The 26961-nt window shown below is 53.0% G+C and overlaps 2 protein-coding genes across 4 annotated transcripts; one reads left to right on the forward strand and one right to left on the reverse strand.

The window, feature by feature from the left end:
• Nucleotides 1-571: 571 nt before the first annotated feature.
• Nucleotides 572-21558, forward strand: Pgi (glucose-6-phosphate isomerase). 3 transcript variants are annotated; one of them, XM_037229125.1, is made up of 10 exons: nt 572-688; nt 9701-9884; nt 14669-14762; nt 15640-15831; nt 16791-17087; nt 17587-17826; nt 18966-19105; nt 19372-19554; nt 19842-20047; nt 20898-21558. In XM_037229125.1, the coding sequence occupies exons 2-10, from the start codon at nt 9754-9756 to the stop codon at nt 21083-21085; spliced, it is 1671 nt and encodes a 556-aa protein (XP_037085020.1). In that variant the 5' UTR covers nt 572-688; nt 9701-9753; the 3' UTR covers nt 21086-21558. The 3 variants fall into 3 exon arrangements, with proteins under 3 accessions (XP_037085020.1, XP_037085019.1, XP_037085021.1); XM_037229124.1 differs by lacking the exon at nt 572-688 and adding an exon at nt 732-1050; XM_037229126.1 differs by lacking the exon at nt 572-688 and adding an exon at nt 9537-9561.
• A 1651-nt stretch (nt 21559-23209) lies between these two features.
• Nucleotides 23210-26283, reverse strand: LOC119105895 (proteasome subunit beta type-2). Its single transcript, XM_037229456.1, has 4 exons — nt 26041-26283; nt 24770-24893; nt 24030-24262; nt 23210-23514 (listed from the first exon to the last, which is right to left on the reverse strand). The coding sequence occupies exons 1-4, from the start codon at nt 26132-26134 to the stop codon at nt 23342-23344; spliced, it is 624 nt and encodes a 207-aa protein (XP_037085351.1). The 5' UTR covers nt 26135-26283; the 3' UTR covers nt 23210-23341.
• Between the last annotated feature and the right edge of the window lie 678 nt (nt 26284-26961).

Consider the following 26961-nt stretch of genomic DNA (forward strand, 5'->3'; position numbering starts at 1 on the left):
AAACATGTCGCAGTGATACAGGCTGGTGTTGAATTGTGTAACCAGCCACATGCATTTTACCTACGGTATGGCTAGAATACGTACTAACGAATGTCTCGCGCCTCATGTTGTGGAAAAGAACGGGTTGCAAATATTTCAAACGATTATTGAAATACCCATAAAGTGATACCCTCAACAATTTGGTGTCCGCCCTCCCTACCAGTGTGAGAGACAGGCGACGCCGCATAGCCTCGGCAACTGAGTGCGTCGTGAAGTCTCAATGACGACGACGACGATGCCCTCAACGCATGAATGCCTTAGGCAGCCTCATGGTGACGTCGCCGCGGGACTGCCAGAAGTAGTCCGGGCTGGGCCCGAGTCTTTAATTTCCACCTCCGCTCTCTGCTTAGACCAGTAAGCTAAACCACGGTTCTTCAATAAACCAAACCACGAATGACCTTGGTCAGTGTCAAACCCTCTGTTCGTTATCAGAGACGAACAAAGAATCATTGGTGTGAGAATCTGCCTGCCAGCAGAAAAGTGGCAGAGATGTTCAAAGCTAGCCACGAGTGGTTTATTTTTGCGATCAGCACGTATCAGCAGTTTTATTCGAACACGTCCATCGAACGGACCGGCTGAGTTTCGATAGTAGCGCTACAGATACAAACAAGGCTTCAGTCGACTTCGACGGGGACCGGCGGGTTGGCTGGTGAGTCGGACTGTCTTCGTTCGCGTATTGCGTGCATGCTTCCACTTGGGAAGACTTTTGAAATGCTGTGAACGTGGTTTTGTTTGTTTCTAGCAAAACGAGCGCCTCTATGTTGCCGCTGCGTTGAATAATGCGTGCGGCGTTTGTGTATTCATCATTTCTCGTCAGGTGTCTTGGGGCGTAGTGGTCGCTCCTCAATTGTTGGCAAACTTTGGTGTTTTAGTAGTATTTCCCTTACATCACCTCTAAGTGTTTTTTGGTGGAAAGTATGCCCCTTCCCAAACTGGCACCTTGCTGCACGAAGAAAGACCAAGTGGAAAATGCTTGCCCTGAGGATAATTCTGAGTCTCTGGAAGCTGATGGTGAGAATGTAGTGATGGAGAACACATGCATTAGACCTTAAATCTATGTAATGCGCAAGATGCTGCCAGCAATGGTTGATGTGTTTACTGCAGATTAACTTGATTGCACTCACGCAGCACTTGGTCCACAGAGCAATGTTGAGATCATGGTCAGAGAATAGTGATGTAAAACAACTAGAAGGCAAAGGCTCAGCTGCTTGTTCAGACTGAAAAAATTAATTATTTTAAAATCATGTCCTGTTCCTTGTAGCAGTGAGCTTGCATAACAATTTTAGTGAATTGAGATGTGACATCATAGGTCCCAAGTTTGACACACTTATTACCATTTGCATTATGAAGACAGCATATTTTTTAACAGATGAGATTGTGCTGAAAGCTTCCAGCAAAATTATTCCAAAAAATGTTTTCAGGCTAATAGTTTGGAAAACCTTGGGCTGAATTAAGTATGTACCAGGCTCAGCTCGTCAAAGTGATTAAGGTGTGCCACTCAGTGGTTTCTTTTAAAATTTGTTACTGGTCACAGACTGGGGCTAGACATCATGAGTGTTAAGGCATTGTCTTTGATACATTTCCTTGTAAATCATGTTAATTGCATGTGATTTGGGTGGGTTAAATCACCTTTGACAAACAAATATCTCAAGTTACCGTGCAATGAATGTGCCTATTATGCCTAGCCAAGATAGGGGTCAGGGTGTACTTTCCTACCTAATGTTAGAAAAAATCATTGTACACCATTCGTCGTGTTTAAGGCAGGACATATCATAAATCATCTTAAAACAGGTAGAATCATGCTCCTACCTTCGAATTTCAATAACTTGGATGGCGAGCCCCCGAGCGCCGCGCGCACCGCACCGCCTGGACTCCCTAGCGCCGTTTCTGCGTTGCCGTCGCGTAAATACAATATTTCTGCTTACCAAGAACTCTACAAAATGTACGGGACCAAGGTAAACTATTCGTCGTGTTTAAGGCAGGACATATCGTAAATAATCACAAAACAGGTAGATTGATAATCTTACCTTCAATTTTTTATAATTGCGATGGCGAGCTCCCGAGCGCCGCACACACACAGCACCCGCGACACCGGCCGGGCCAAGGTAACAAGAATCCATGAAATTTGATCCTCGACGCCAACGGGACCATGGGTTGCAGGGGGATTGGGTGGGGAATGTAAAGCAAAATGAGAATGTGACAGCTAAACAAAAGCTCACTATATGGCACCTATATATGGCATGGAACATGGATGCCAATGGGATGCTGGGTTGAAGGGGATATAGGGTGGGGAGGTTAGGTTAGGTTAGGTTAGGTTAGGTTAGGTTAGGTTAGGTTAGGTTAGGTTAGGTTAGGTTAGGTTAGGTTAGGTTAGGTTAGGTTAGGTTAGGTTAGGTTAGGTTAGGTTAGGTTTGGTTAGGTTAGGTTAGGTTAGGCTAGTTTAGGATATGTTCTGGACTATTCTGGCCTGTGTGTTTCATAAATGTACCTAAACTCGATAAGAAACGATTTTGGTTGCTTTATTATTGTTACCTTGGTCCCGTACATGTTTATGTTTCTTGATAAGCAGAAATATTGTGCTTTCGCAACAACGCAGAAACGGCGCATAGGAGTCGAGGCGGTGCGGTGCGGTGCGTGCGGCGCTCGGGAACTCGCTATCGTATTTATTAAAATTCGGGGGTAGGAGCATGATTCTATTCTATCTGTTTTGAAATTATTTACGATATGTTCCGCCTTAAGCACGACGAATGGTTTGCCTTGGTCCCGTACATTTTGTAGAGTTCTTGGTAAGCAGAAATATTGTATTTACGCAACGGCAACGCAGAAACGGCGCTGGGGAGTCCAGACGGTGCGGTGCGCGCGGCGCTCGGGAGCCCGCCATCGAAGTCATTGAAATTTGAAGGTAGGAGCATGATTCTACCTGTTTTGAGATTATTTACCATTTGTGCCGCCTTAAACACGACGAATGGTGTGCAATGATTTTTTCTAATGTTAGGTAGGAAAGTACACCTACACCAAGATAGGTATTTTCACTAGACTGCAAAGGAAGTCAGTGAAGGGATAGCTATATGTATATAAATCAGTTCAATAAGTGTAGTCTGGAACTTGGTGTTTGGTTTAGTATGTTACACTGTAAATTAACAATTTATCCATATTGGCATGAAAAATATTACAATTCTTATTGTGAAAGGCATTGAAAGCTGTGAAATTTCATGTCAGGCATCTCAAATTTCAGCTTGTCTGCAATAATCATTTAAAGTTGCCTTGCAATTCTCAGATTGGCATCATGCAGCAAATCTTATCAATTTCAATCAGTACAAATCAATGATCATGTCTCAGTAAATGGTTAGGTTAAAATATTGATGTAAAAGAATGAAGATCAATCATTGCTAGCAAACCTAGCAGCTAACCTTTTTCCAGCTTTGGGTCCCAAAAGTATTTGTGTATGGCATCAAGATGTGGCTCCCCTGAAGCCAATGTATTCCAGTCCCTGATTCACTTCACCCAGAGCCGGGTTTTCAGCACACTGTGGCATGTTGTCTGCTGATCTAGGCAGTGTGAAAATGGCCATAATGTGACTTGGAAACAAGCATGCTCAAATTTGATGCTGAGGCCCTCAGTCAAGTATCCTGCCTTTCAACATTGGCCTGGCATCAGGTACTGCACGGGTTTTAGACTTGAACATGTCTTTAGATACACTTCCCCAGCATTACAAATGCCATGTCTGTGGATGTCACCCCAGCTCTGAAAAGGTTTACAGCCTTAGAAAGATTCTAGCTCAGGATGCTGCCCCATCTCTTAAAAAAACAGCATTAAGAATTTGATGTGGTGTAGACAGCTTTTATTCTCCAAGATCACAGTTTCTGTATGGTTTATGAGAGCACAGGCAAAGCAATAAGTGCTTAAATGGTGAGGTGATGCTTAGCATGAGTATCCTGGATCACATCCTTGTGCAGTTTCAGGGGCAAGATGGACTACTGTTTCAAATCTGTGCTCAGCACAGCTCTTAAGCAACAACATTTGCCGCTGCACTGAGCTGAACACAGTTACAAAGAGCTTGTGTGATCTGCACGTTTTAAGGCATTTGATTATAGTCTGTTTTAAGTATGATCTCCCTGTGGTGTTGTGACAGGATTGGAATGTAGCATTTGGATTTTATTATGGTAGGAAAAGTTATCTTTGTTTTTTAGCATTTTTGAGGACTGATTGCCAATCTCAGAATCAGTGGAGCAGATAAAGGTGTTGAGCAAAGAGCATGAAAGACATGAGACCAAGGGCGCAGAGAAGGCAAATATACCATCAAGAAACCATGCAACTCTTGTCACCATCTGGCTCATTACTACACAAGCAATTGACCAGGAAGCAGCCAATGTCATCCATTTTCGAAACCTGTCTCCAATTCGGTGTGCTCTGACGCAGAGCGAGGAAGACGGAGATATGTTGAATCACCTCGCATGCCGCAAATGGCATTGCATGGATTTCAGATGCACAGAAGTGGTCAGCAATGGCTGCACTGTATTCAGCACAATGTTTCACAGGATGCAGTATTTGAAGTCATATGCTCAAATTCATTGGCATTTATCACATGGCATGATACTCCGTTGATTGATGGTCACGAAGCCCTGTTTAATGTTTCCATACCTGTGCTGTACTTACGTGGTCGTGCAAAGCTGTGCATCAGGGGATCCGCCCCTCTTATCCTCTATTTCGCTTCACCCTGCATCCTCGAGACACCTCGCTTGTCCGGGGCAGGCTGCATGTCAGCCACGAGTGGGCCGAGAGCCCGTAGGAAGGGTGACTCCTACCGGGTACCCAGCACGTATGCGCGGGTTAAATATCGGCGGTTGACCCCCCAGGCGCATGCAAGCCTGCCCCACCGTTAACCATTTTCCTTCATCCCATAGCCCTGAAATGATCAGTTCTGGTCCAAAGGGTTCTTATCCAAACAACCAAACTGTGCACCAGGGATGTGGCCAGGACTTTCTTAAGGGCTGGAACTGTTACCTAGAACTCACTTTAGAGAAACCGGAGATGATCGAATTTTGACATTTTGCAATGCGTTTGCCGCGTGACAACGGACCCCATCGTATTGTCCAAGATAATGCGTACTCTGATTTTTAACTTTCCATTTGGAGGTATTAAATCTAAATATGCTGGCTTATGAGGGTGATGATTAGGCCACGCCCCTCACGCCCCCCCCCCCCCCCCCTCTACCTTCAGTATACCGGCAGTTACTGGCTAAAAAAGACCTGCTTTCAATTAATCAGTCAGCAATTAAATAATCAATATGAATCTAACAATCAAAAGAATGCGTTGTGAGAGTGTTCGACATTTTAATAGGTAAGACAGTAGTAATAAGTGCTTAAGTTTGACACCTCATTTCTTGAAGCGAAACCGGGAGAATTCACGTATGCTACTGTTTTGGGTAAGGCATGCTGCCGAAATATGAACCCATCTATATTTCCATTCACCTGTTTTTCTCCGAGGAATAAGGCTTTTCCGTGTGTGTTATCTACGCGAATAATGCTCTTCAGAAATGCACTTAACAACTTACGTAATGTTCGCCATTTTAAGGCGGTGCTAGCCGTTATCTATAAAGACGCAAATCTCAGGAATAGAAAAGCACCCCTCTGAATCCCTGCCCCTGGCCAAAGTAAGCAAGTCGTGTTTGAACGATATCTTGCGTTTTCCAAAGTAACTTCTTTCCGCCTAAAAAGCCTGAAATCGACATTGCAAGTGTCTCGAGCGTATTTTGATGAGTTTTGATGGGTTGGAGCTGACCTGTGACGTCACCACGCTCATTGCCGGTGTCAGCGTGGTTTTAAACGGATGAAAAATGCAGGGTTATCGAATGGTGTGTACATTTTTGGAATCTTGCGATTAGATCCCGAGATAACAGGGGGCTAGTTTAAGCCACTGAAGATTTCCGGCAGGTAATTTCTTGTGTGGCGCTGGGTCGACACGAATCAGCCGCAGAAGGACAAAAGGTGACATGTTCATGACAACATCTGTATCCGGCGACAACTTGAATTCACATGATCTGTTGTTAGATAGAAAACGGCGTTTGTGGTGTCAACCGCCAACAGCATCACGTGCTCCCTGAGCCTGCTCCTGAGGGCCCGGCACGCTGTGGTCTTCCCATTGGCCTTCTGAACCACGCAGACCGCAGAGCATGCATCAGCACGCGTCTGGTTAAACCGTTCAATTCTACACTCGCACGATCTATGCTGAACCGATGTATACGGAGCAAAAGACCTGCTAGAAACCCTACACCGGCTTGAGGAAGGGCCACGTGGGCAATTCGTTCATCCTGCTCTACAACCCGCTCTTCTCTGGTGTGTCCAAGGACTTCTTTGACTCTGAGAAGGAAAGCTACTGACAAGCCGCGCTGAAGTCCGTGGTGGAGACAGCGCTGGAGCAGGAACAATGCTTGTCACTAAGACGGTGCTGCCGGAGCTGGGCGTCGCCTTGGCGGCAGCGACGAGACTGCGGACTGGATGAGGAGGCCCTGTCCGTGGAGTTCGTAGTTGAGAAGCAGACCAGAATGCCAAACGACACGATTATTCTCGACGCGGACCTGTAGCGGCCCATGGGCAACAATCTGATACGGCAGATCAGCGGCTACACAAACCGCTGAAGGAGCAAGCACATCGCCCATTTTTAAGAGCACCCAGTCGCTGAGGGAAGCCAGCAATGGGCCATCCTTCGGGTCTTTCAACAAGGCGGCGGAGCTGAAGAGAGAGAATATTAAATGAAACAAGATGCAGGAGGCGAAGTTCAATGAATATGCCTTGAGGAAGCAGGAGGTGGCTTGGACCCAGGAGAGGAAGATAACGATCTTTCGGCGGTGTTGCAGCAAGCGTGTGGTTTATTTACCAACGCAGGAGAAATGGAAAGTAGGGAGTTCGTGATGCTGGTGGTGGGGCAGCACGGAAGCCATCCTGTACTCAATGGCATGATGTGTAGGCAGCTGCTGGAAATGCATGCGGCTGTTAATAGGTTCACTTGTTTCCTTATGCCGCTGTTGTTGGGTTGCTTGGCAGCACCTGAGGCCTTTCCCCTGTTTGACCGCTTGAGGGTTAACAGCATCCCTCCTGATTTTAAAAGCCAACCGACAGTGAAAATATCAAACCCATTCGTTGCCTCGGCTTTTGTCACCAGTAAAACACTAGGCTGGCTCTGGTCATGTGTGTGATAGCGTCACAGGTCAGAACATCTAGAGCCTAAGTCCAGAACGGAATCAATGACAAATAATGTGGATTCAAGTTGCCGGAAATAGATAACTCCGGAAGCGTGTCACATTGTTTCCTTCCGCGGTTGATTCTTGTCAACTTGGCAGCATGTGAAATATTGCCCAGCGCGACCGAGTGGGTGATGTACAGTGTTCTGTCATCTCAGCGTCTAATCGTCAGATTCCGAAAATTCAAACACCGTTCGATATGATCCAGCCTTTGGCACTCGTTCACGCTACGTTGGCACCGGCCACAAACTTGATGGCATCAAAGTTAGGTGAAATTGAACAATGCTCATCAAGATATGCTGTAGACCGTCATATAACAAGCGGCAGAACGTAGTTTTTTTAAGGTGGGAGGGATGCTTGTGGAAAACGTTATGCATTGCTCATTAAAATACCGCTTATTTTGGCCGAAGGAAAGGGTTTACGGTGTCACTTTTCAATTTTTGATGTATGTTGGTAGGTATAGGCTAGCAATACTGAGCCCCTCGAGCTACTCATTATGCTGAGAGCTACTCAAAATGCATGCACGGGGGCGGAAGGGATAAAACATGTATTGATTTCATGCGCGCATTCCGGAGCCCTAACAGCACACAAGCACAAGCTTTTTGGCGTCAACCGATGACACGCGCTTTGGGGCTTAAGTTGGCAACGAAATCAATCAAGTTTTGGTGAGACGGGTTTGCACTGAACTGAAATAAAGGACGAAGTGGGAGAGTTAAGTGAAATAGAGCGGCAGATGGCATCATGAAAGTCAACTATGCTACCTCTGAGGACCTATCAAAATCCATCCGGGAGAGGGTGCAGAATGTCGCCACCGGTTATACAAACCCGAATGGAATATTCTCAAACGTGGTGCTGAACTAGCTCCCCAGAAAGTGGCCAATCTTCAAAAGCCATTAAAAAGCAGTGGATGGCGTTTGCCATTTGACTGAAAACGAAGACGAGAGCCAATTCTGTGTTTCTGAACCTCATCTTGCCCAGAGACAAGACCCACCTCTTACTGCATTGGACATTTCATGGATAAGGGCAAGGCCCAGAACTGCCGGATTTTGGCCTCGGAGCTGTCAGACACCGTGCTAGCGGGGCTCGCTGTATAGCCAAAATGACCATGCAGCGTCACAGTAAACAACGAGCGGTGCGTCGACATGGTGAAGTGCTTCTTGGGGCGGCTGGAGCGCGACCCTGATGGCAAGAGGGAGGCATCTGATGCCAGCCTGACCGGGGCGATCAATCGCACATCAAGGGTGGCCCGCATCTGGCTGCAGGAGCACTTCGTCGAGCGCATTGTCAGCGGCAGCAGAGACAGCTGATAAACGGGCTGTTCTCCCGATGGGGTCCTTTACATTTTTTTTCTCTGTACGAGATTTCTCGAATTCCGAGTCTGTGAGAAGAGACCCCGGAGCTTCGGTGACTGAAATAGCCCTCGGATCTTCGGTAGCTGGAAGAGCCATCAGAACTTCGGTGGCTGGAAGAGCCATCAGAACTTCGGTGGCTGGAAGAGCCCTCAGAGCTTCGGTGGCTGGAAGAGTGCCTCAGAGCTTCGGTGGCCAGGTGGCGCGCAAAATTGTACGCGACGTGTGCTCAGAGGTTATGGTGAAGTGATAGGCGCGCAGTCCTCCTCTCACGAAAAAGGTGGTCATCGGCAGCACGAGTGCCCGAAGTGATGGCATGGTATGGATGGTGCTTGACACAAATTGCCATGGTTCGCTGAATCTTTGGCATCCGTACGCTTGTTAGCGTCATTTTTATTCTCGTCGAAGTGAAATCAGAACACGATTTTTACACTCTGTACAAGCTTAATTGAGTGTCAGACGCCAAACGGCATAAATGCCCTCGGCGTCAGCGCACGTTTGAAAATTGCGCTGCCAGTGTGCACAGCTAACACCCCCATACATAAGAGCTGGCGCGTAAAGTCGAGATGTCGATGAGTGGGGATGAGAGATGAGATGAGTGATAATGTTGATGTCGAGAGTATTTTTTTTTTTTAATGATGGTACCTACAGTTCTCCGCGCCTGGAAAACCAGACGTACAGGGTTTGATTCCTCTTGGTGTCCGCCCTTCGTGTCAGGGTGACATTGTTGGCCGAGGCGGGTATACCTGTTTGTTCTGGCACACTTTCTCGCGGCCTTGGCACCGTCCGTGGGTCTCAGTTGAGCGCTCGGCCTCGGCTTTGGGTTACGCTTGGTGGTTCCCCGCCGTCAGCGGGCATGGCGGTACTGTGAGCAAACCAGTCACCATTGTCGCGCCGTGTGGAGCTGTAGACTGCGCTTTCGTGTTGGTGCGGGTAAAGAATTCTCAATCCTAAAAGATTTTCTCCTAAAGAGACCGTCTACACGCTAATTCTTACCATGGCATTAGGCTTTCATATTTCATAACGAGAACTAGACTGAGCTAGTTCGTTAACGCATCTTCGTTTCTGACAGAACCTTCCGAGCAAACCATTGGAATCGCGGCCCACTTCCCTCAACTATCTACCATGGACCAGAAGCCGAACCTGAGGACGGATGCGGCGTACAAGAAGCTGGAGGCGCTGTTCAACAGCGGTGGCAAGTCGCTGAACATGAATGATATGTTCAAGGCCGACAGCCAACGGTTCAGCAAGTTCAGGTAAGGTTCCGCTCTCACTGTCCTCGTGTGCTGCAAGCTCTGTAGCAAGAGGAGCGACAGTTATTCCTGCTTTCGCTAGAGTAGTGTCGTGCATGTTGATGTCAGCTAACCTTGCGGATGCTGTGGCGATGCGCTAGTGGCGTTGGTTTTATACCAAATAGGGCTGTTCTACTGGTTGTAGGTTTTTGTGACTTCCTGTTAGTTCTTCGATGCTGGTTAGTTTGCGGTTAATTACCTTGCCTGCAAACTTAAGCTTTGCTCAGTGCAGACATGAATTTGAACTCGCTTAGTAGCTGCTGGTACAATAGACTATTGGAGCTTGACTTCTAGTAGCTTCTGGCCCCTCCACTATCGATGTATTTTAGTTATTTGAAGTTAGGTAGTTTTCAGTTACGTTTTTGTTCGCGCGACTTTTTTTGCTTTCTTTGCGTTTATGACAAAAAAAACGAAACCTTTGACCAGCGCATATAGTGGCCTGATCGGTTGCGTGTGTCATCTCAGTTGTGATGGTGGTACCTTCACGCTGAATTTGTTCATCGAGCAGTGCTTTTTGCTTGCTTCTGCTCAGGCTCCATCTTCATGTAGGCCAGACATTGCTTGCAGCAGGCCAGTCGCTGCGTGATACGAATGTTTAAAATGGGGTGGGCTGAATCGTACCCCATAGCCTGACACTTGAGGTCGTTGCGTGGCGCTGTCGGCTGGAGCTGCAGGTGTGCTGTGTCGGCTTACGTGCCTAGGCAGCTGTGAGCCGTTGTTGCGGCGGGCAGCGCCGACCGGGCTCCTTCGGCGAGTGCGAAGGTCGCGCCCGCAGCCGTGTGCAGTGCGTTCTTGGCCGTGTCCTAAGATAGGGTTGCACGACGTTGGAGTGGGACAGTTCAACTGTTGTACTTGCAAAGCCAGGACTAGATCAACACGTCCCGACTACACGACGCGGAGACTGGCCGGAGTACGCGTCACCCTGCTTCAACTAACATACTGGAGACCTTGCAAATGGAAGTGACCGGCTGCAGCGCTGGATGGGAAGCGGAAATACGTCCTCTGAGGCCGTGATTTCCCAGCCAATGCGGCAGTCTTGTAATGTTGGGCCCCGGGACTTACCTGACTTCCCTGGCATAGTGCCGCGGCCAGTTTACCCCAGCGTGTCGGGTCTGCAGTTTTGGAGGGCTTTCAGGCTGCTTCCAGTGTTTGTCAGACAGATAGGTGTTCAGAGCAACTGCGTTCTAAGTCGTCGATCCGTGGTGGGATCTGTTCTGCTCGCTATTTGTCTCTGGCTGGGGTGACCGACCGGGATTGCCTGCGGCCGATGATGGCGGCCGCGCTAAAAGTCACGTGGCGCCAGAGGGTAAGACGGAATAGGCCGAGCAATGCGGCACTCTAAGCTTTCGCCCCAAATTATAGCGTTGACTCGGGATTTCATGATCGTATGATGGGATCAGTGGTCGGACGGTGGATGGATCAGTCGATACTCACGCAACAAGCGCTGTTTGGCTTGGTTGTCGCAAAAATGCATCTAGTTCAAAAGGTGCGTACAAAATTGTTCGTGCAATTAAAAAGACTCCTCAACCGCGTCGTGGACAAAAGGCAGCGGCGCGTGAGCGCACCGACCGGGGCACCGTCACGCCGTCGGCGATGCCCCGGTCGAGACGGTGGCCCGCTCCCCAGCCGCGGCCGGATGTCGGCAGCGCTCCGGTCGAGACGCTGGCCCGCTCCCGCTTCCCGGCCGCGGCCGGGACATCGGCGCGCCGTCGGCGATGCCCCGGTCGAGACGCTGGCCCGCTCCCCAGCCGCGGCCGGATGTCGGCAGCGCTCCGGTCGAGACGCTGGCCCGCTCCCGCTTCTCGGCCGCGGCCGGGACATCGGCGCGCCGTCGGCGATGCTCCGGTCGAGACGCTGGCCCGCTCCCCAGCCGCGGCCGGATGTGACCGGGTGGGGTTTGCGGCCGGCCTGTACAGGAAAGGCGCCGATAGCGTTGCGGCCGGCCGGCTCGTACCGCCGGGCGACCGCGGGCCGGGGTGACCTTGCCGGCCGTGCGCAGGGATCACGCCGCGGACGCGCTCCTGCCGGTCGGGTAATGCCTGCTCTGACCGATGGCGGCGGCGGCGGCGGCGCACGAGCACGCGATTGTGCCGCCGAGGCGTACGGCTGACGTTCGGCTCGGCTTCTGGGTAATCAGGCTATGACGCACTCGTAAGCCTGGATCAGCTGGAGCCGGGGTCGTGAATTTCCATCCCTGATGGAATTGGGCTTTATGTCGAGCATACGAAAAAGGACATTGGCAATCTGTTAATATGTGACGTCGCTTTCGGTGATTTGTGGCTCTTCTGCTGCTGTGGATCTCTGTTCTTGATGCATGCTGCAGTATTGTGATGCTGCCAGACACCGGCACAACAACAATAGCCTGGCGAAAATGTCGGGAAAGATGACTCCCTCCACCCAAATACCCCACCCCGGTGCCGTCCGCCTCCAGCCTGCTTTTCCTGTAAGGTTTGTGGCCAGCGTTCTGGGGCCCGTGGCCCGTTCAGATCTGCCATCGGCGGACCTCCCCGACCGGCCTGCTGGGCCCCGTCTACTTTCGCCGCCGGCCAGCCGGCCGTGACCGGCCGCCGGCACGCTGGCGCCAGCGGCGGCCCGGCTCCGTTCTCCCCGCCGCGTCTGGCGGCTGCTGGCGGTCTTGTCGGCGTGCGATCTGCCCTGCGCGTGCACAGAGCCTCGCCCGGTGCCGTGTTGGAAGGAAGCCGGCAGGGTTTAGCCGAGATAGCCACTGCGTGGTGATACCCATGTGGCCCAAACCCGGACAACGTAGCAGAATTTCAACAGTTCAACATCGCAACGGCGTAGCTCTAGTCGGGCGGGACGTGTCGTGTCTGACGTCGTGTGACGTAACATGAAATTGGACTGCCTTTAGCGGTCATGACGAAACAGTCGGCCACCGTCGAAAACAGCGAGCCGACGTTGCCTGGGGCAATGGACAGACACTGGATCTGGGCCTTTTGCGCGGAGACTGGAGCCATCTCGGATCCAGCCGGAGACGAGCCGTGCTCGGATCCAGACGGAGTTGAGCCCGTCAGATATCAGCTGATGGGTGGGACTGGGCTGGACCGGACCGGACCGGACCGGACCGGACCGGACCGGACCGGACCGGACCGGACCGGACTGGACTGGACTGGACTGGACTGGACTGGACTGGACTGGACTGGACTGGACTGGATTGGACTGGACTAGAGTCGTTCTCGGATCCAGTCGGAGTTAAAGCCGTCAGTTAGTCAGCTGATGGGTGGGACCGGACTGGACTTTGGACTGGACTAAAGCCGTTCTCGGATCCAGCCGGAGTTAAAGCCGTCAGTTATCAGCTGATGGGTGGGACTGGACTGGACTAGACTGGGGCCTTTCTCGGATCCGGACGGAGTTAAGCTCAGTGGGATATCAGCTGATGGGCGGGCTGGATGGCGGCAGGATCCAGCTGGAGGTGGACGAACCCTGACGGGCTCCCACTTAGCCGCGCCCGGCCGCCACTGTCAGCAGGTGGCGCCGTCCCGCGGAAAGGGACTCCCATCCGCCTTTGGCAACCGTGGACAGCTGACTCGCCTGCGGGCGGATGAGTGGGGCACTCTGCGATGCGGAGCTGGAGAGGTCAGATGGAGTGCCGCTGCATCTGGCAGTGACGTGGGTGGGGCCGGTACAGTTTTGGGATAGAAAGCAAGCATGGACACCGCCCGCACAGGGGCTGTAGGAGGGAGAGGGGGAGGGAGAATGCGATGTAGAGAGGCCGGCGGAGGCATGCGTGGTCAGCTGACTCACCTGTGCGACGGCGCGGGCTTTCCTGGTGTTGCGAGATTCCGGGGCGCGCTGCACTCACCGTCGCAGACCGGACCGGACAGCGGTCCCCTGGCGGGTCTGCACACAGAGCCCTGACTGCTGACGCGTCGGACCGGGCAGCGTGGCTCGGCATACCTTACGGCCCACGGACGCGGCACCAGCGGCATACTTTATGGCCCACGGACGCAGCGCCGGTGCTCCATTGTGCGGGCAGGCAGCGGGGGCCTAACCGCCGCTCGGTGTACCCGGGGGCGTTGCCAGCACAATTTATGGTGGCATCTCAGGCACCTCCCCGGGGGCTGTCAAGTTCACAGCAAATAAGTTTCCATTGGCAGTGTATGTCGTGCCAGTGTTGCGCGCCTGACAATTGTAAGCTGGTACCACTGTGATCCAGGTTTCATGTTCATTGCACGGCATATTTGTGCTTTGTGCTGTTGTTTTATGGAGAGAGCGAGAGAGAGAGAAACAAAGGGAGAGGAAGAGAGAGCGCGCGAGAGCGAGAGAGAGAGGGAGGGAGAGAGCACGAGAGAGAGGAGAGAGAGAGAGGAAGAGAGAGCGCGCGAGAGAGAGAGAGGAGAGAGAGAGAGAGGAGAGAGAGAGAGAGGAGAGAGAGAGGAGAGAGAGAGAGAGAGAGAGAGAGAGGCGAGAGCGAGAGAGAGAGAGAGAGAGAGAGAGAGAGAGAGAGAGAGAGAGAGAGAGAGAGAGAGAGAGAGAGAGAGAGAGAGAGAGAGAGACGAGTTGGTCCAGTATTCATGATAAAACAGATAACAAATGCAAATGTAAATGTACATTGGTTGTAAATGTAAATGTAATGTGCATAAATGTGGCTTAGCGTTAATGCCCACCAGCTCGAGCGCGCATCTATGCTTATAGACCGTTCAGATAAACTTAGGCATGGAAGTTGGCAACGCTGCCAAGTGTGCTCGGTCCTGGTCAGCGGCCTGTTCACGCATCGCTGGCGATTGCAGCGTGGTGCTTCCTACACCCGCCGCCGGTGACATTCTGCTGGACTTCTCCAAGAACCGGATCAACGAGGAGATACTCGCCGCCCTGTTCGACTTGGTGAGTCGCCAGTGTCCACGGCGTTGAGTCTGTTGTTGCGTCACGTGTCCGCGGTCCGAACGACCGCCCCTGATGCGGTCGTGCCTGATGAGCGGGATGCTGAGCGGTCGTTCGGACTGCTGTTTGGCGAGGCGGCACACTGCCCAATGCTGCCTGTGGTCAGCGGGAGCCAGCACGGCTCGGCCACGGACTGAACCGTGCTCCGGTCTGGGCTGGTATAGCCTGGCGGGGCGTGTTCGTGACCATGGCTCGGTCACGGTCTGAACCGTGCTCCGGTCTGGGCTGGTGTAGCCTGGCGGGGCGTGTTCGTGTCCATGGCTCGGTCACGGTCTGAACCGTGCTCCGGTCTGGGCTGGTACAGCCTGGCGGTCGTGTTCATGTCCATGGCTTGTCTGCCATTCATCAGTTTGTTATAATGAAATTGAATATTCTGGTCCTTGGCCTTGGCGGTGTCCTGCTACTTGGCGGAGCGCAGTGTGCCTCTGCACCCTGCACCCTCCTGCCGTCCTTCACCTGACACCAAGTCTGGCGTGCCCCTGCACCCTGCACCTTCCTCCTGTCTTTCATCTGACATGGAGCGCTGGCTCTCGCCCGCGCCACATTGAGGGGTGGGCCGGAACGTTCCCATGTTATCTTGACGCAGCGTCGACCTGACGCCATCTGGACCTGGCGCCATTCTAGTCTGGTACGGTGTGAGCCTACCACCACGCCCATCTCACGCCATTTAACGCGATCCCTTGCTGACCTGACACCGTCCGGTCTTGGCACAGCGCGGGCCCGACCTGACCTGACCTGGCGCCGTGCCGCCTCGTCCTCGCACCGACTCGCCCTGCCGAGCTGACCTGACCCGACCTGACCTGACGGGACCCGTCGCCAGGCGCGCGCCCGCCACGTGGAGGCGGCGCGCGACGCCATGTTCGCCGGCGAGAGGATCAACTTCACCGAGGACCGGGCCGTGCTGCACACGGCCCTGCGAAACCGCAGCGGCCGGCCGGTGACGGTCGACGGCGAGGACGTCATGCCCGCCGTCAACGCCGTGCTGGCGCACATGAAGGAGTTCTGCGGCGAGGTGGGGCGCCAGCGCTGGCCGGCGGCAGGCCGTTTGGCCGACGGGGGGGGGGGGGGGGCGGGGATTGACCGCGCCCCGGAGCCTGGCGGGCGAAAGTGTGTGGTCTGCAAGCAGCGGCTGTGAGCAGGAGTGAGTAGGGGTGAACAGGAGTGAGCAGGGGTGAGCTGGCGTCGCGGAGACGTGTTTACACTTAAAGATAAGGTGTGTGGGTGTCCGTGTACGCGCGTGCATGTGTGCATGTGTGCTATTCGTGTGCGCGCGCGCGCGTGCGTGCGTGCGTTCGTGCGTTCGTTGGTTCGTTCGTTGGGTCGTTCGTTGGTTCGTTCGTTGGTTTGTTCGTTCGTCTATTTGTTTGTTTGTTTGTTTGTTCGTCGGTTTCCTGCCGTATGTGGTGGTTTATTTGTATTCATGATGCGACGAATGATGCATTGTGCGAACCTTTTGGATCCCCGTTACATATGCCAACCTCAGCAGTCTCATAAGCGGACGGAAATGGAAGTATGTTTGTTGATAACGGTGTTCCGGCCCTACAGATCCTACTGATCTCAACGATCTGATTAAGTTATCCGGTGATTGTGCTAAGCCTACCATGCAGTCACGTTGGGAGTTTGACTGCTATTAGTTTACTCGGTATGTTAACCCTTTGCTGTCTGCCTCTCGCTGTTACTCTTTTATTCATTCAGAACTTGATTTCATTTCGCGGGACGAATAGTACGGATTCGTGGGATACCGTCTCCAATCCGTGGCGCAAGTTTCTTTAACACTCTGCACAGCCCATCTCGCCAACCTAGCAGCCGGTTGATGGAATGGACGGTCAGTGCAATGGACGGCCAACATGCGTGTTGTTCAGGCCCATGTGGCGTGTTAGCCGATCATCGCAGGGGAGCGGTGCTCGCCGAATGTGAGGCGTCACCGCCTGTGCGTGCGATCCTGCCGATGGGCTCCGTCCATGCGCGCAGGTCATCTCGGGCAGCTGGAAGGGCTACACGGGCAAGGCGATCACCGATGTGGTCAACATCGGCATCGGTGGCTCGGACCTGGGCCCGCTGATGGTGACGGAGGCCCTGAAGCCGTACCAAGCCGGCCCCAACGTCCACTTCGTCTCCAACATCGACGGCACGCACCTGGCCAAGACGCTCAAGGCGCTGAACGCCGAAACGACGCTGTTCATCGTCGCCTCGAAGACGTTCACCACGCAGGAGACCATCACCAACTCGACGTCGGCGAAGGAGTGGTTCCTGTCGCAGGCCGGCGATGTGAGTTCGCACCCGCCGGCCGGGCGGTGTGCGCGCGTGCGCAGGCGCGTTAAGATGCTGCTCTGCTGTGGCACTCACCAGACTAGCTGCAGACCCGCTGTGAAGGCAGGGGGGTGGGGGGGGGGGGGGGGCAGGCTTGAGACACTGTAAGCTGTGCTATACTGGAATGATCGTCACCTGACCTGAGCGTCTGGCTATAAGCATTTATTTACATGCGAATCGAAGTGAGCAGCCCGCTGGAGCGGTCTGTTCGACTTCCGTTGCGCTATTGCCTGCCTGCTTCGCGTGTGTTGCAGTAACCTTCTCCCAGCTCCGCATGTGTTGCAGTAGCCTTCTCCCAGCTCTGCATGTGTTGCAGTAGCCTTGTCCCAGCTCAACATGTGTTTAAGTAACCTACGGTTACCGCTATCACTGGCCGCTGGAATACTCCGCGCCGCGACGGCCCCCGTAGCGCTGCACGTGTCCAGCTGTGACAGCGGCCGCGCCGTCTCCCCGGCAGCCGGCGATGGTGGCCAAGCACTTCGTGGCGCTCTCCACGAACGCGACCAAGGTGAAGGAGTTCGGCATCGACGAGCGCAACATGTTCGGCTTCTGGGACTGGGTCGGCGGCCGCTACTCGCTCTGGTCGGCCATCGGACTCTCGATCGCCCTCCACGTGGGCTTCGAGAACTTCGAGCGCCTTCTGGAGGGCGCCCACTTCATGGACAATCACTTCCGCACGGCGCCGCTGGAGAAGAACGTGAGTCCGCCGTCGGGGAGGCGGACGACTCCGCCGGTGGCAGAACCATTTGCCGCTTGGGTGGCGGGGATTGTTCCGGGTGGATATTTTTTTTTTGTTATATTTTGATCAGAAATAAGGACAGTGCGTGCCCTGTGGTAGCATTGCAGCTAACAAGGCATGTACACGTTGAGAGAAAACAGGCGGAGCGGGCGTACAGTCGGAGCCAGTATTCGAGATCCTGTTCGAGCTGAACGCTATCCGTTGCTTCTAAATAATGATGCTCCTGATTTGAAAATTGGCGGCCTGGGACGCAGCACTCACCGGACGTGATGCAGTGAATTGTAACCAGGTGTACACTGGACACCGCCAGGTGGGCCGCAATCCTGACGCACCACAGTGGGTCAGGACTCTGGGAAGCGCTATTTGTGCTGGTGGCTGGGTTGATGGCCGATGGTATGATTCGACATGATAGCCGCTTCGTTGGTTCAGGCCGGCCAGTGCCCATGCTAACGCAGGTGGGATGTCTGGCCTTCCCTATCAGCCCTGGCCGATAAGGCGCTGCAACTGGGGAGCGCTCTCCTCGCTCCATCGTTAGGCTGGCGTTCAGCGGGCCAGCGTTCGGCCAGTGGTTCAGGGGCACGGTCTGCCATCAAATAAACTCGTTTGCGCGGTGATCAAGACTGATCGGCGATCAGTCTTGATCATTGGAGGGAAACGTATGACTCAATGGAGGTCATGCCTACAGGTTGGAGGCATGTGCTTATTTGCTGTTTGCAGTTTTTGCGTATTACAAACCGTATCTGCCTAAAGAAGCCGTCGAGGTGGTGCGTCAAAGCCACTTCTTGATGGTTTGATATGACAGTGTGATACCCTGTGCTATAACGTACGGCTAATAGCGCGTTGAGAAGGACCAGTACGCATAATGCGCGTTGAAAGCCTTAGGCATCAGATGACGTTGAGATGAGCTGCGCCGCGAACCTGAGATGGGCTGATGGACTGCGGACTCGGCACGGCGCCGGTCCTCGCACGTCGAGCTGCGCCCGATGACCTCTGGGTCACGCGCCAGGCCCGGGTCCTGCCAGCGGTGGTGGTGTGGGAGCTCGCGCGTGGCCGGCCGCGGCGCCCCGCCTCGCTGACGCCGCGCCCGCGCCCGACAGTTGCCCGTCATTCTGGCCGTGCTGGGCGTGTGGTACAACAACCTGTTCGGCGCCGAGACGCACGCCCTGCTACCATACGACCAGTACATGCACCGCTTCGCCGCCTACTTCCAGCAGGGCGACATGGAGTCCAACGGAAAGTGAGTGGGCGCGCGGTCGCGGCTGCGGGCGGCCAGTGGAAACGCCCGGGGCTGCGCCGCCGCACTGTGCACACACAGCTCGGCGCGGTTGGGGCTGTGTCCCGCGGCGCCGGCGACCTCGGACGCAGTCTGATCCCGGCCCTCTGGCCGTCGTCCCCGCCGCCCTGTCGGTGGGTGCCACGCCGTGCTCGGGTCGCGTCGGTGAGCTGCCGTGCGACGAACGGTCGGGAGCGCGCGCTGTCACCGGCCGCGCGGTGCTGTTGCAGGTACGTGACGCGGAGTGGCGACACCGTCGACTACGCGACCGGTCCGATCGTGTGGGGCGAGCCGGGCACCAACGGCCAGCACGCCTTCTACCAGCTGATCCACCAGGGCACGCGCCTCATCCCGGCTGACTTCATCGCGTCCATACAGACGCACAACCCGATCAGCAACGGCAAGCACCACAGGTGAGGAGACGCGATGCGGCGAACGGCACGGGGGGGGGGGGGGAGGGGACGTCACTAAGGGGGGAGGCGGCGCGAGTGTAGCACGGACACATGGAGCGGGTGTGACACATACACGATTAAGTAACTAAGCAAAGCTCTCACTGTCTCTCTGAACCACCATCCAACGCAGCGGTCCCTGACAATTGTCGTCAGCACAAGCCAAGCGACCCTGCACTGTGATTCAGCACGGCCCCCGACTCACGCCCGCGTCAGCAACGTGCCCACCACGGCCCCGTCGCCGCCGGCAGGATCCTGCTGGCCAATTTCGTGGCGCAGACGGAGGCGCTGCTGCGCGGCAAGTCTGAGGAGGCGGCACGCGCCGAGCTGGAGGCGTCTGGCACGCCGCCCGACCAGCTGCAGCGTATCCTGCCGCACAAGGTGTTCGAGGGCAACCGGCCCACCAACAGCATCGTGCTGCACAAGGTGTCGCCGTTCACTCTGGGCGCGCTGATCGGTGAGCTTCGACGGCCGGCGGACTGGCGCATCGAGCGCCCGTCTGTCCGTGCTTGTATGTCTGTCTGTCGGCGTGCCTGTAAGCGTGTCTCGTCGTTTGTTTGCCTGTCTCTGTTCGCTGGCCTCAGCTCGGTCCGTTTATGCGTCATTTTACGTTCGCCTTCAGTGGGTGGAACGGTATGCTGGTTTGTGCAGTCGGTAACGTGCACGCAGCAGTGCACGATGTGTGTTCAGCGGGCAATGTGTGCACGGTGTGTGTTCAGCGGGCAATGTGTGCACGGTGTGTGTTCAGCGGGCAATGTGTGCACGGTGTGTGTTCAGCGGGCAATGTGTGCACGGTGTGTGTTCAGCGGGCAATGTGTGCACGGTGTGTGTTCAGCGGGCAATGTGTGCACGGTGTGTGTTCAGCGGGCAATGTGTGCACGGTGTGTGTTCAGCGGGCAATGTGTGCACGGTGTGTGTTCAGCGGGCAATGTGTGCACGGTGTGTGTTCAGCGGGCAATGTGTGCACGGTGTGTGTTCAGCGGGCAATGTGTGCACGGTACACGCAGCAAGCTTGGCCTGGGGAAGTGCTCGGAACCCAAATCACCCATGCAAACCAAGCGGAATAAACTGTAAAGGTGTGTCGGCCGGCCCGCCGTCTGGTCAGTCGGGTGCCCGCCCACCCGGTCTGTTCTGGTGGCTGCCCACCCGCTCTGTCACCCACCGGCTCGAGGGTGTGGAGATAGCCGATTGCCGCATCGGTGACGTGTGTTGAGCTCAGCTGGCTGCCGGCCGCACCGCCAGCGCGCCGCGCCCACCGCAGCCGTCCGCCCCGCTCTAACGTGCCCCCCACCCCCGCCTGCCGACAGTGATGTACGAGCACAAGATATTCACCCAGGGCGTGATCTGGGACATCAACTCCTTCGACCAGTGGGGCGTCGAGCTGGGCAAGCAGCTGGCCAAGGCCGTGGAGCCTGAGTTGGCAGACAGAACGCCCGTCAGCGGACACGACAACAGCACAAACGGCATCATCAACTTCATCAAGGCCAGCATGTAGGCGCGTCCCCGACTGTCGGTTCTTGCCGGCGTGTCCGTCGTAGCTGTGGTGCAGGGTAGCAGTCGTCTGTAGGTCGTGATCGCTCTCTCCCTTACACGATGGCTGCGACACGTTTCCGCCATTGGTGACGGTCTGTCGTCCGCGTCGGAGCGGAATGAAGAGTTATGTTTAAGGATCGTTGTTTTTTACGAAGAAATTTACGTCGCGTTTTCAGTGAACAAAATGTTTGTTGCGAGCTTTCAAATCTGCTGCGATTTGGTCTGCGTGATCCCTGGGGACAGACCACGGTTATCCCCCGTGACACCTTCCAAAACTGGCGGTCAACGTCTCGTCCGCAGCGCGGTCGCGTGTCGCGCGCGGTTACGGTGCTCCTTTGCTGTTTTGCTGCGTCGCTGCCACTGCGATTCGGAGTCATTTCAATACATATCGGGCCAGCCCACGCGCGACTCCGCGGTCTGCTCGTTCCGCCGGGCTCCGGTCGTGCTGCTCGTCAGCCCGTCTAGGGCTGGCCGTAGACCATCGGAGCTGTGGGGGCGTGCGGTGCCGCGAGCTCCTCCGTCTAAAGGGCGCCGGCGAGGCTCCGTATAAGATAGGATAAGTCTTGGCCCTTATTACGCGTGAACCTTGAGTTCAATTTAAAGACAGTCACCGAACTAGGGGGTCGTTCTCACGGCGCAGGTGTGGAGAACCAGATCCGGCAACAGATCTTATTACCTGGTGATTCAGAACTTGTGGGGTATGAATAAAATGGGAGTTGTAAAGGTTGTATAAAGGCCATTCAGGATGGCTTCACATCACGGCGATCACAATGCCACACGATGTGAAATCGTGAAGCCGCGGGCCCATCGGTGAAGCCTGCAAATTATTTGTTTTTGAATTATTTGTCGGCTTATATCGGCTGCCATGTCATGAATGAAAATTTTGTCCTCACTCGTGGGGTAGTATGTAGTTATTCGAAATCTAGATCTAACGAGGTAGTGTTTCCCAAACACCAGTAGATTTGAACTATGTTTTTGGCTTCATGGAATTCAGCCAAATTTTATAACATCTGAGGATTTCTTACAGTGTCTATTTTCTGCGATCCTCAAATAATTCATCCCTGGCAACCCATTGACAGGCCAGCAAGAGGCTCTTTTGAAGATATGCATCTGGTGCCGCAAGAGCGCGTGATATGAAATGCTCATGTGAGGTAACTATATATATATATATATATATATATATATATATATATATATATATATAACTGACTGGGCCAATGACGGGAACAGCGCCACCCCAGCGGCCAGGACCAAGCCCTTGCGCCCTCGCGCGCAGTATCCTCGTAAAGCACCAGGCCCTCTGCGTTCATTGTCAATGACATCTGTTCGGCTGGTCTGAACCCGCGCATGCCAGAAAGTTTCAAATATTAACGCACGGGCGCAGCATACCTTTATTCAGTTGAATAATCAACTAGGGTCCAGCTCAGCATTTTTTTTTATTAATTGTATTGGTCTCGGACCACGCTATAAGTAAATGGTCTCACAAAAACCGATTCCAGCACGCGGCCAATGGCCTGTTATTCTCGAGGCACTGGTACGACCATGTTGATTAACAGGGACAAGCGTGGAGCTTAATATTTTACGCCGCTCATTGAAGGCGAATGAAGCACAAGCTGTTACCAAAGCAGGGTTCCACATTCTAAATGTCCGCAGTTATGGCGAATGCAATTACGTCCGTCAGCTTTAAACGCTAAAGACGTAACGTTTTAAGGGAACATGGCAAGTAATGTCACCCACGGCCATTGCGTGGCCTCAGGTGCTTACCGCTGGAAGTGACGTGGTTTGATTTTTTGTTTGACTGTGCTTTCAAGTCGCAGAAAAACCTAAGCAGACAAGCCAAGACCGTGCTTGCCGTCGTTTGGTCGGGCCGAACAGGCCAACCGTCCGGTCACCCCAAATAACCAAATGTAAGGGGCTGCTATTTTGTTGGCGCAACTGCAAACGTCCTGTGCAGCTGTCCCGGGCGCAGCAACATCAACTGTAATGTCTCATCAGGCCTTACTAGTGTCCTCCTCGGACAAAGGTGCGAAGCAACCGTATCCGAGCCCAAACATCGGCTGACAGCTGGGGGGCAACAACGCAGCTCTGTTCCAAGCGTGTGAAGCTTTATTACACCGCTGATTTCAGAGAACGCTTGACAGAAAACGACAGAGCACATCCGGCGTGAGCCTGCACAGGTCAGACTGAGCTGGGCTCAGAGTTCAGCTCAGAGCTCAGCTCAGCCCATGACCGGCTGCTGCTTCAACGAATGTACGGTTACGTCATCCAGCCGCTTCACGCCGTCCTTGTTAACCATCAACACCTGGAATTTGGGCAGGTTCACAATGAGGCGGGTCTGGATCTCAGCCACGCATTTCTTCATGATGTCTAGCGCCTCCTCTTCGGTGGCATCTGGCGGCGAAAATTGCAGCGTTAGTTCAGGACCTGGCCGGCATGGGTCACCTTGACGCATCGACCAAAATTGTTGGAGCCTCCATCAAGAAACAAGGTCAGACCGGACGCCGAAGCTTTCCAAAATCGTATGCGAGTGGCAAACACGGTGCTTGGGCAATATTTAGATGAAGCCAATGGAAACAGGGCTTTGTTCTTCTCTCACAACGCCTATGAAGGACTCATTTCAGACGTCTCGGGGAGTGTACCTGCACCGGAAAATACGGCCAGCTCCACCCAGAGCGCAGTTCACACATCATTAAGTAGCCGAGACTCCCTACAGCTTCACTGAACTGTCATACGCATGCAAGCACCCAGGAAGAATTGCCGACGGGAACTCTTTTTCGTGCCTATGGCGAGTTGGTGAAGGAGACGGTAAATGCACTTATGAGAACTGCAGCTGCATGGTGCGTTCAAGCAACGGTTCACAGACGGCCGACGCTCCCCCCGGGTCGAGCGCCCCGCGCCGAACTGACCGGCCTTGTAGTATCGGTCCATGACGGACAGCGAGAACAGCCCGCCGTATCCGTGCGCGGCGTACGGCAGCTTGGCCATGCTGCCCAGGTAGTCCATGAAGTAGAGCTCGGGGCCGGAGTCGGCGCGGTGGCCGGCCAGCAGCAGGTTGCACTGGTAGGGCGTGCGCGTGCGCAGGTACTCGGCCAGCGTGCGGCGCGTGTAGTGCGCCGCCTCGGCTGGCGAGAGTTCGTACCTGCCGCCGCCGGACGACACCCGGTCACGCCGAGCGGCACCAACTGCGCACACCTCGCGCCGCGCGGGTCGCAACTTCCGGGGCAGAATTTAGTGACACACGTGCCAGCCCAGGTTAAGCGTCTGCCACTGGGGTCCGCTGTGGCCTGTCTTCTCAAATGTGACCAGAAGGGTTCATATTCACCATGAAATGGAGATTTTGTAGAGGTCTTCCATCAGTTTTCCTGCTTATTGTAGGAAGACAGCACCCTGTATCATCCCTATATCCACATCCTATATGCTGTGACAAAAGGTGGATTAGGCACTCCAAGCTAGGCTTTGAGGGTTCCAAACTTACATCTGGACATTTGAACCACATGGTGGCGATGATCAGGGTTTACGGAGCACCAACTGCATCTGTCAAATGACACCAGTATTATTATCAGAGGACACTGTCCTGTTGCAGGGTTTAGGGAGCACCAACTGCATTTGTCAAATGACACTAGTATTATTATCAGAGGGCACTGACCCGTTGCGCATTTTGTAGAGCTGTATGTTTTTGGCGATGTACTCAGCGAACTGGACGGTGTCGCCTGGCTCGCCGCTCACGGCCATCACAAGGTTGTCAGCCAGTTGAAAGGTCTTGTCGTCATCTGACGGAAAAAGATTCGGATCACAGTGTGAACTCTGGATGACATGATGGAAAAAGATGCGGATCACAGCGTGAAATCTGGATAACAGATAACAGATAACAGAATATTTGTGCATTCTACATTGAATATGTTGGAGAAATAGGGATCACCAAAAGGTCATGATGGCAAACATCCTTATCCTGCAATTGGTCAATCATTACACAATAGGCATGTGAAAAACATCAGGCATACAAAGAGTGGTTGCTAAACCACTGTGTGCACCTCTACTGGTGTGAATAAATGAACACTTGTGATTGGCCCAGCAAGGGCCTGTTGGCCTTCAAGCTGGTGGTCACTTGGATTGTGTGATACTTGCATTTCCAAAGCCAAGGTGTGCTTTGGAAAGAGCTACTTTGGTGTGGTAAAGGTTGATGCTATGAGGGACAAATCAGTCTGATAACATAATGTTTCACTGAGTTTGTGGGATAATAGCTATATGTCCAAATGGAATTTTGTCTAAATACAGTGTTACAAGATTTCACAACATTTATTACACAAACATTTCCATACAATAGTGTGCTGCATACATTACAGAACACATAAACTGGTTAAGACAATGCAACTGAAGTTTACATTTTTCAGTGGTGAGCAGGGAGACAAATGAGATTTCTCTGCCATGGTCAGCTACTTCAGTTCAAAATCCTGAGCTATTCAGGAAAATTTTGAGAAAACTGGTGTTACTGATCAACTTGTGCATGATGTTAAACTAAGCAAGGTGGAACACTCCCTTCAACATATTTGTGTCTGAGATACTGCCGCCTAACCTGCTAGCACAATTAACTACAGGTTACAGAGTACCTCATTTTCATCTCCAAGTAATTGTAATCATATGGGCACTTGCAAAGCATGGGCATAGCACTATGAGATCTGTGATTAGAAACAGCTCACACAGTTACAAATACAGCTACAGCTAACTAGACATACAGCCACCTACCAACTAGATAAAGTTAACAGACAATGAACATGCAGGATGCCCAACTCATAACAGGAATGTGGTTGCTGTTATATTGGTCCTAATTCAAATGAGAGATGTTTTGATGCAAATATGACCTAAATGAGCGGAGCCAGATACAACAAATAGGAATTGGATTACACAGAAAATACTTACCGGGTTTCACAACCAGTATCCCATGTGCAGAACATGTTCTGTCGGCAGCAAGAAGAACGAAGTCTTTAAACGCAATTCCCATGAGACACTCCATTTTGCTGCAACGCGGCCCAGACGCTACTCAAACTGACACGAGATAAGCCAAGCCGCAAAACCGAACGCACGCACTCCACACTTAATACAGGTCAAAACGGTGTTTCAAGACCCCGCATAGGCTTCCACAAGCGACTACGAGAATGACTCGGCGCCTAGCCCGTCTACAGAGCGCCGTTTTTGAACCATGGAATTTGACGAATACTAATCTAAAAGACAGGACGAAATTCCACAGAGTTTCAATGCGGCTTCTGAAGCAATGAGGGACTTTTTTAGCTCATAATTGTTAAACAACACATTGGGCGGTCCAACCGAGAAATTTTGGTTTTAAGAAATGGATAAAATTTAGTGATATTGGTGAATGTGTATATAGCGCCTTTAATGAGGACAGCACTAATTCGCAATCATCCATGTAGCTAAGTCCAAACTTTAGAACTGCTGCATTGAAGTTCTCCAAACTAACAGCAATCGAAAGAAAAATACAATTCTGACATCTGACATGAAACTGGTGGTTTCAAGCTGCATTTTTACCTTCAAAAATTTCATAAGCTGCTTTGGAACATGTAGCCAAAACCAAACTTGGAAACTGCCGCACCGATCTTCCCGGAATTTTTTACCAGACAATAGAGCACCAACGACGTCAGCTGTATTCTTAATATGCGCTCAGTGGAGGGAGTCAGTTTGAATGCCCCGAAGATTATTCCAGAATGATTTCTGAACTTTGGACAGCTGTAGAGAATTAAATAGCGGATATCTTGATGCACAAATAGATGCACCTTGCAAGGTCCTTGACATGCATGACAGGTTCAGGTCAGGCTGTGGCTGTAA

Source organism: Pollicipes pollicipes, unplaced genomic scaffold, assembly GCF_011947565.3.
Source record: "Pollicipes pollicipes isolate AB1234 unplaced genomic scaffold, Ppol_2.1 Scaffold_6138;HRSCAF=7277_pilon_pilon_pilon, whole genome shotgun sequence".
Classification (NCBI taxonomy): domain Eukaryota; kingdom Metazoa; phylum Arthropoda; class Thecostraca; order Pollicipedomorpha; family Pollicipedidae; genus Pollicipes; species Pollicipes pollicipes.

Coding starts and splice junctions, on each gene's coding strand:
- Pgi (XM_037229124.1), top strand. CDS start 957: ATGCCCCTTCCCAAACTGGCACCTTGCTGCACGAAGAAAGACCAAGTG. Junction 19,106..19,371: donor GACATGGAGTCCAACGGAAA/GTGAGTGGGCGC, acceptor GTGCTGTTGCAG/GTACGTGACGCGGAGTGGCG. Junction 20,048..20,897: donor CACTCTGGGCGCGCTGATCG/GTGAGCTTCGAC, acceptor GCCTGCCGACAG/TGATGTACGAGCACAAGATA.
- LOC119105895 (XM_037229456.1), bottom strand. CDS start 26,134: ATGGAGTGTCTCATGGGAATTGCGTTTAAAGACTTCGTTCTTCTTGCT. Junction 24,894..26,040: donor GATACTGGTTGTGAAACCCG/GTAAGTATTTTC, acceptor TTTTTCCGTCAG/ATGACGACAAGACCTTTCAA. Junction 23,515..24,029: donor GGACCGATACTACAAGGCCG/GTCAGTTCGGCG, acceptor TTTCGCCGCCAG/ATGCCACCGAAGAGGAGGCG.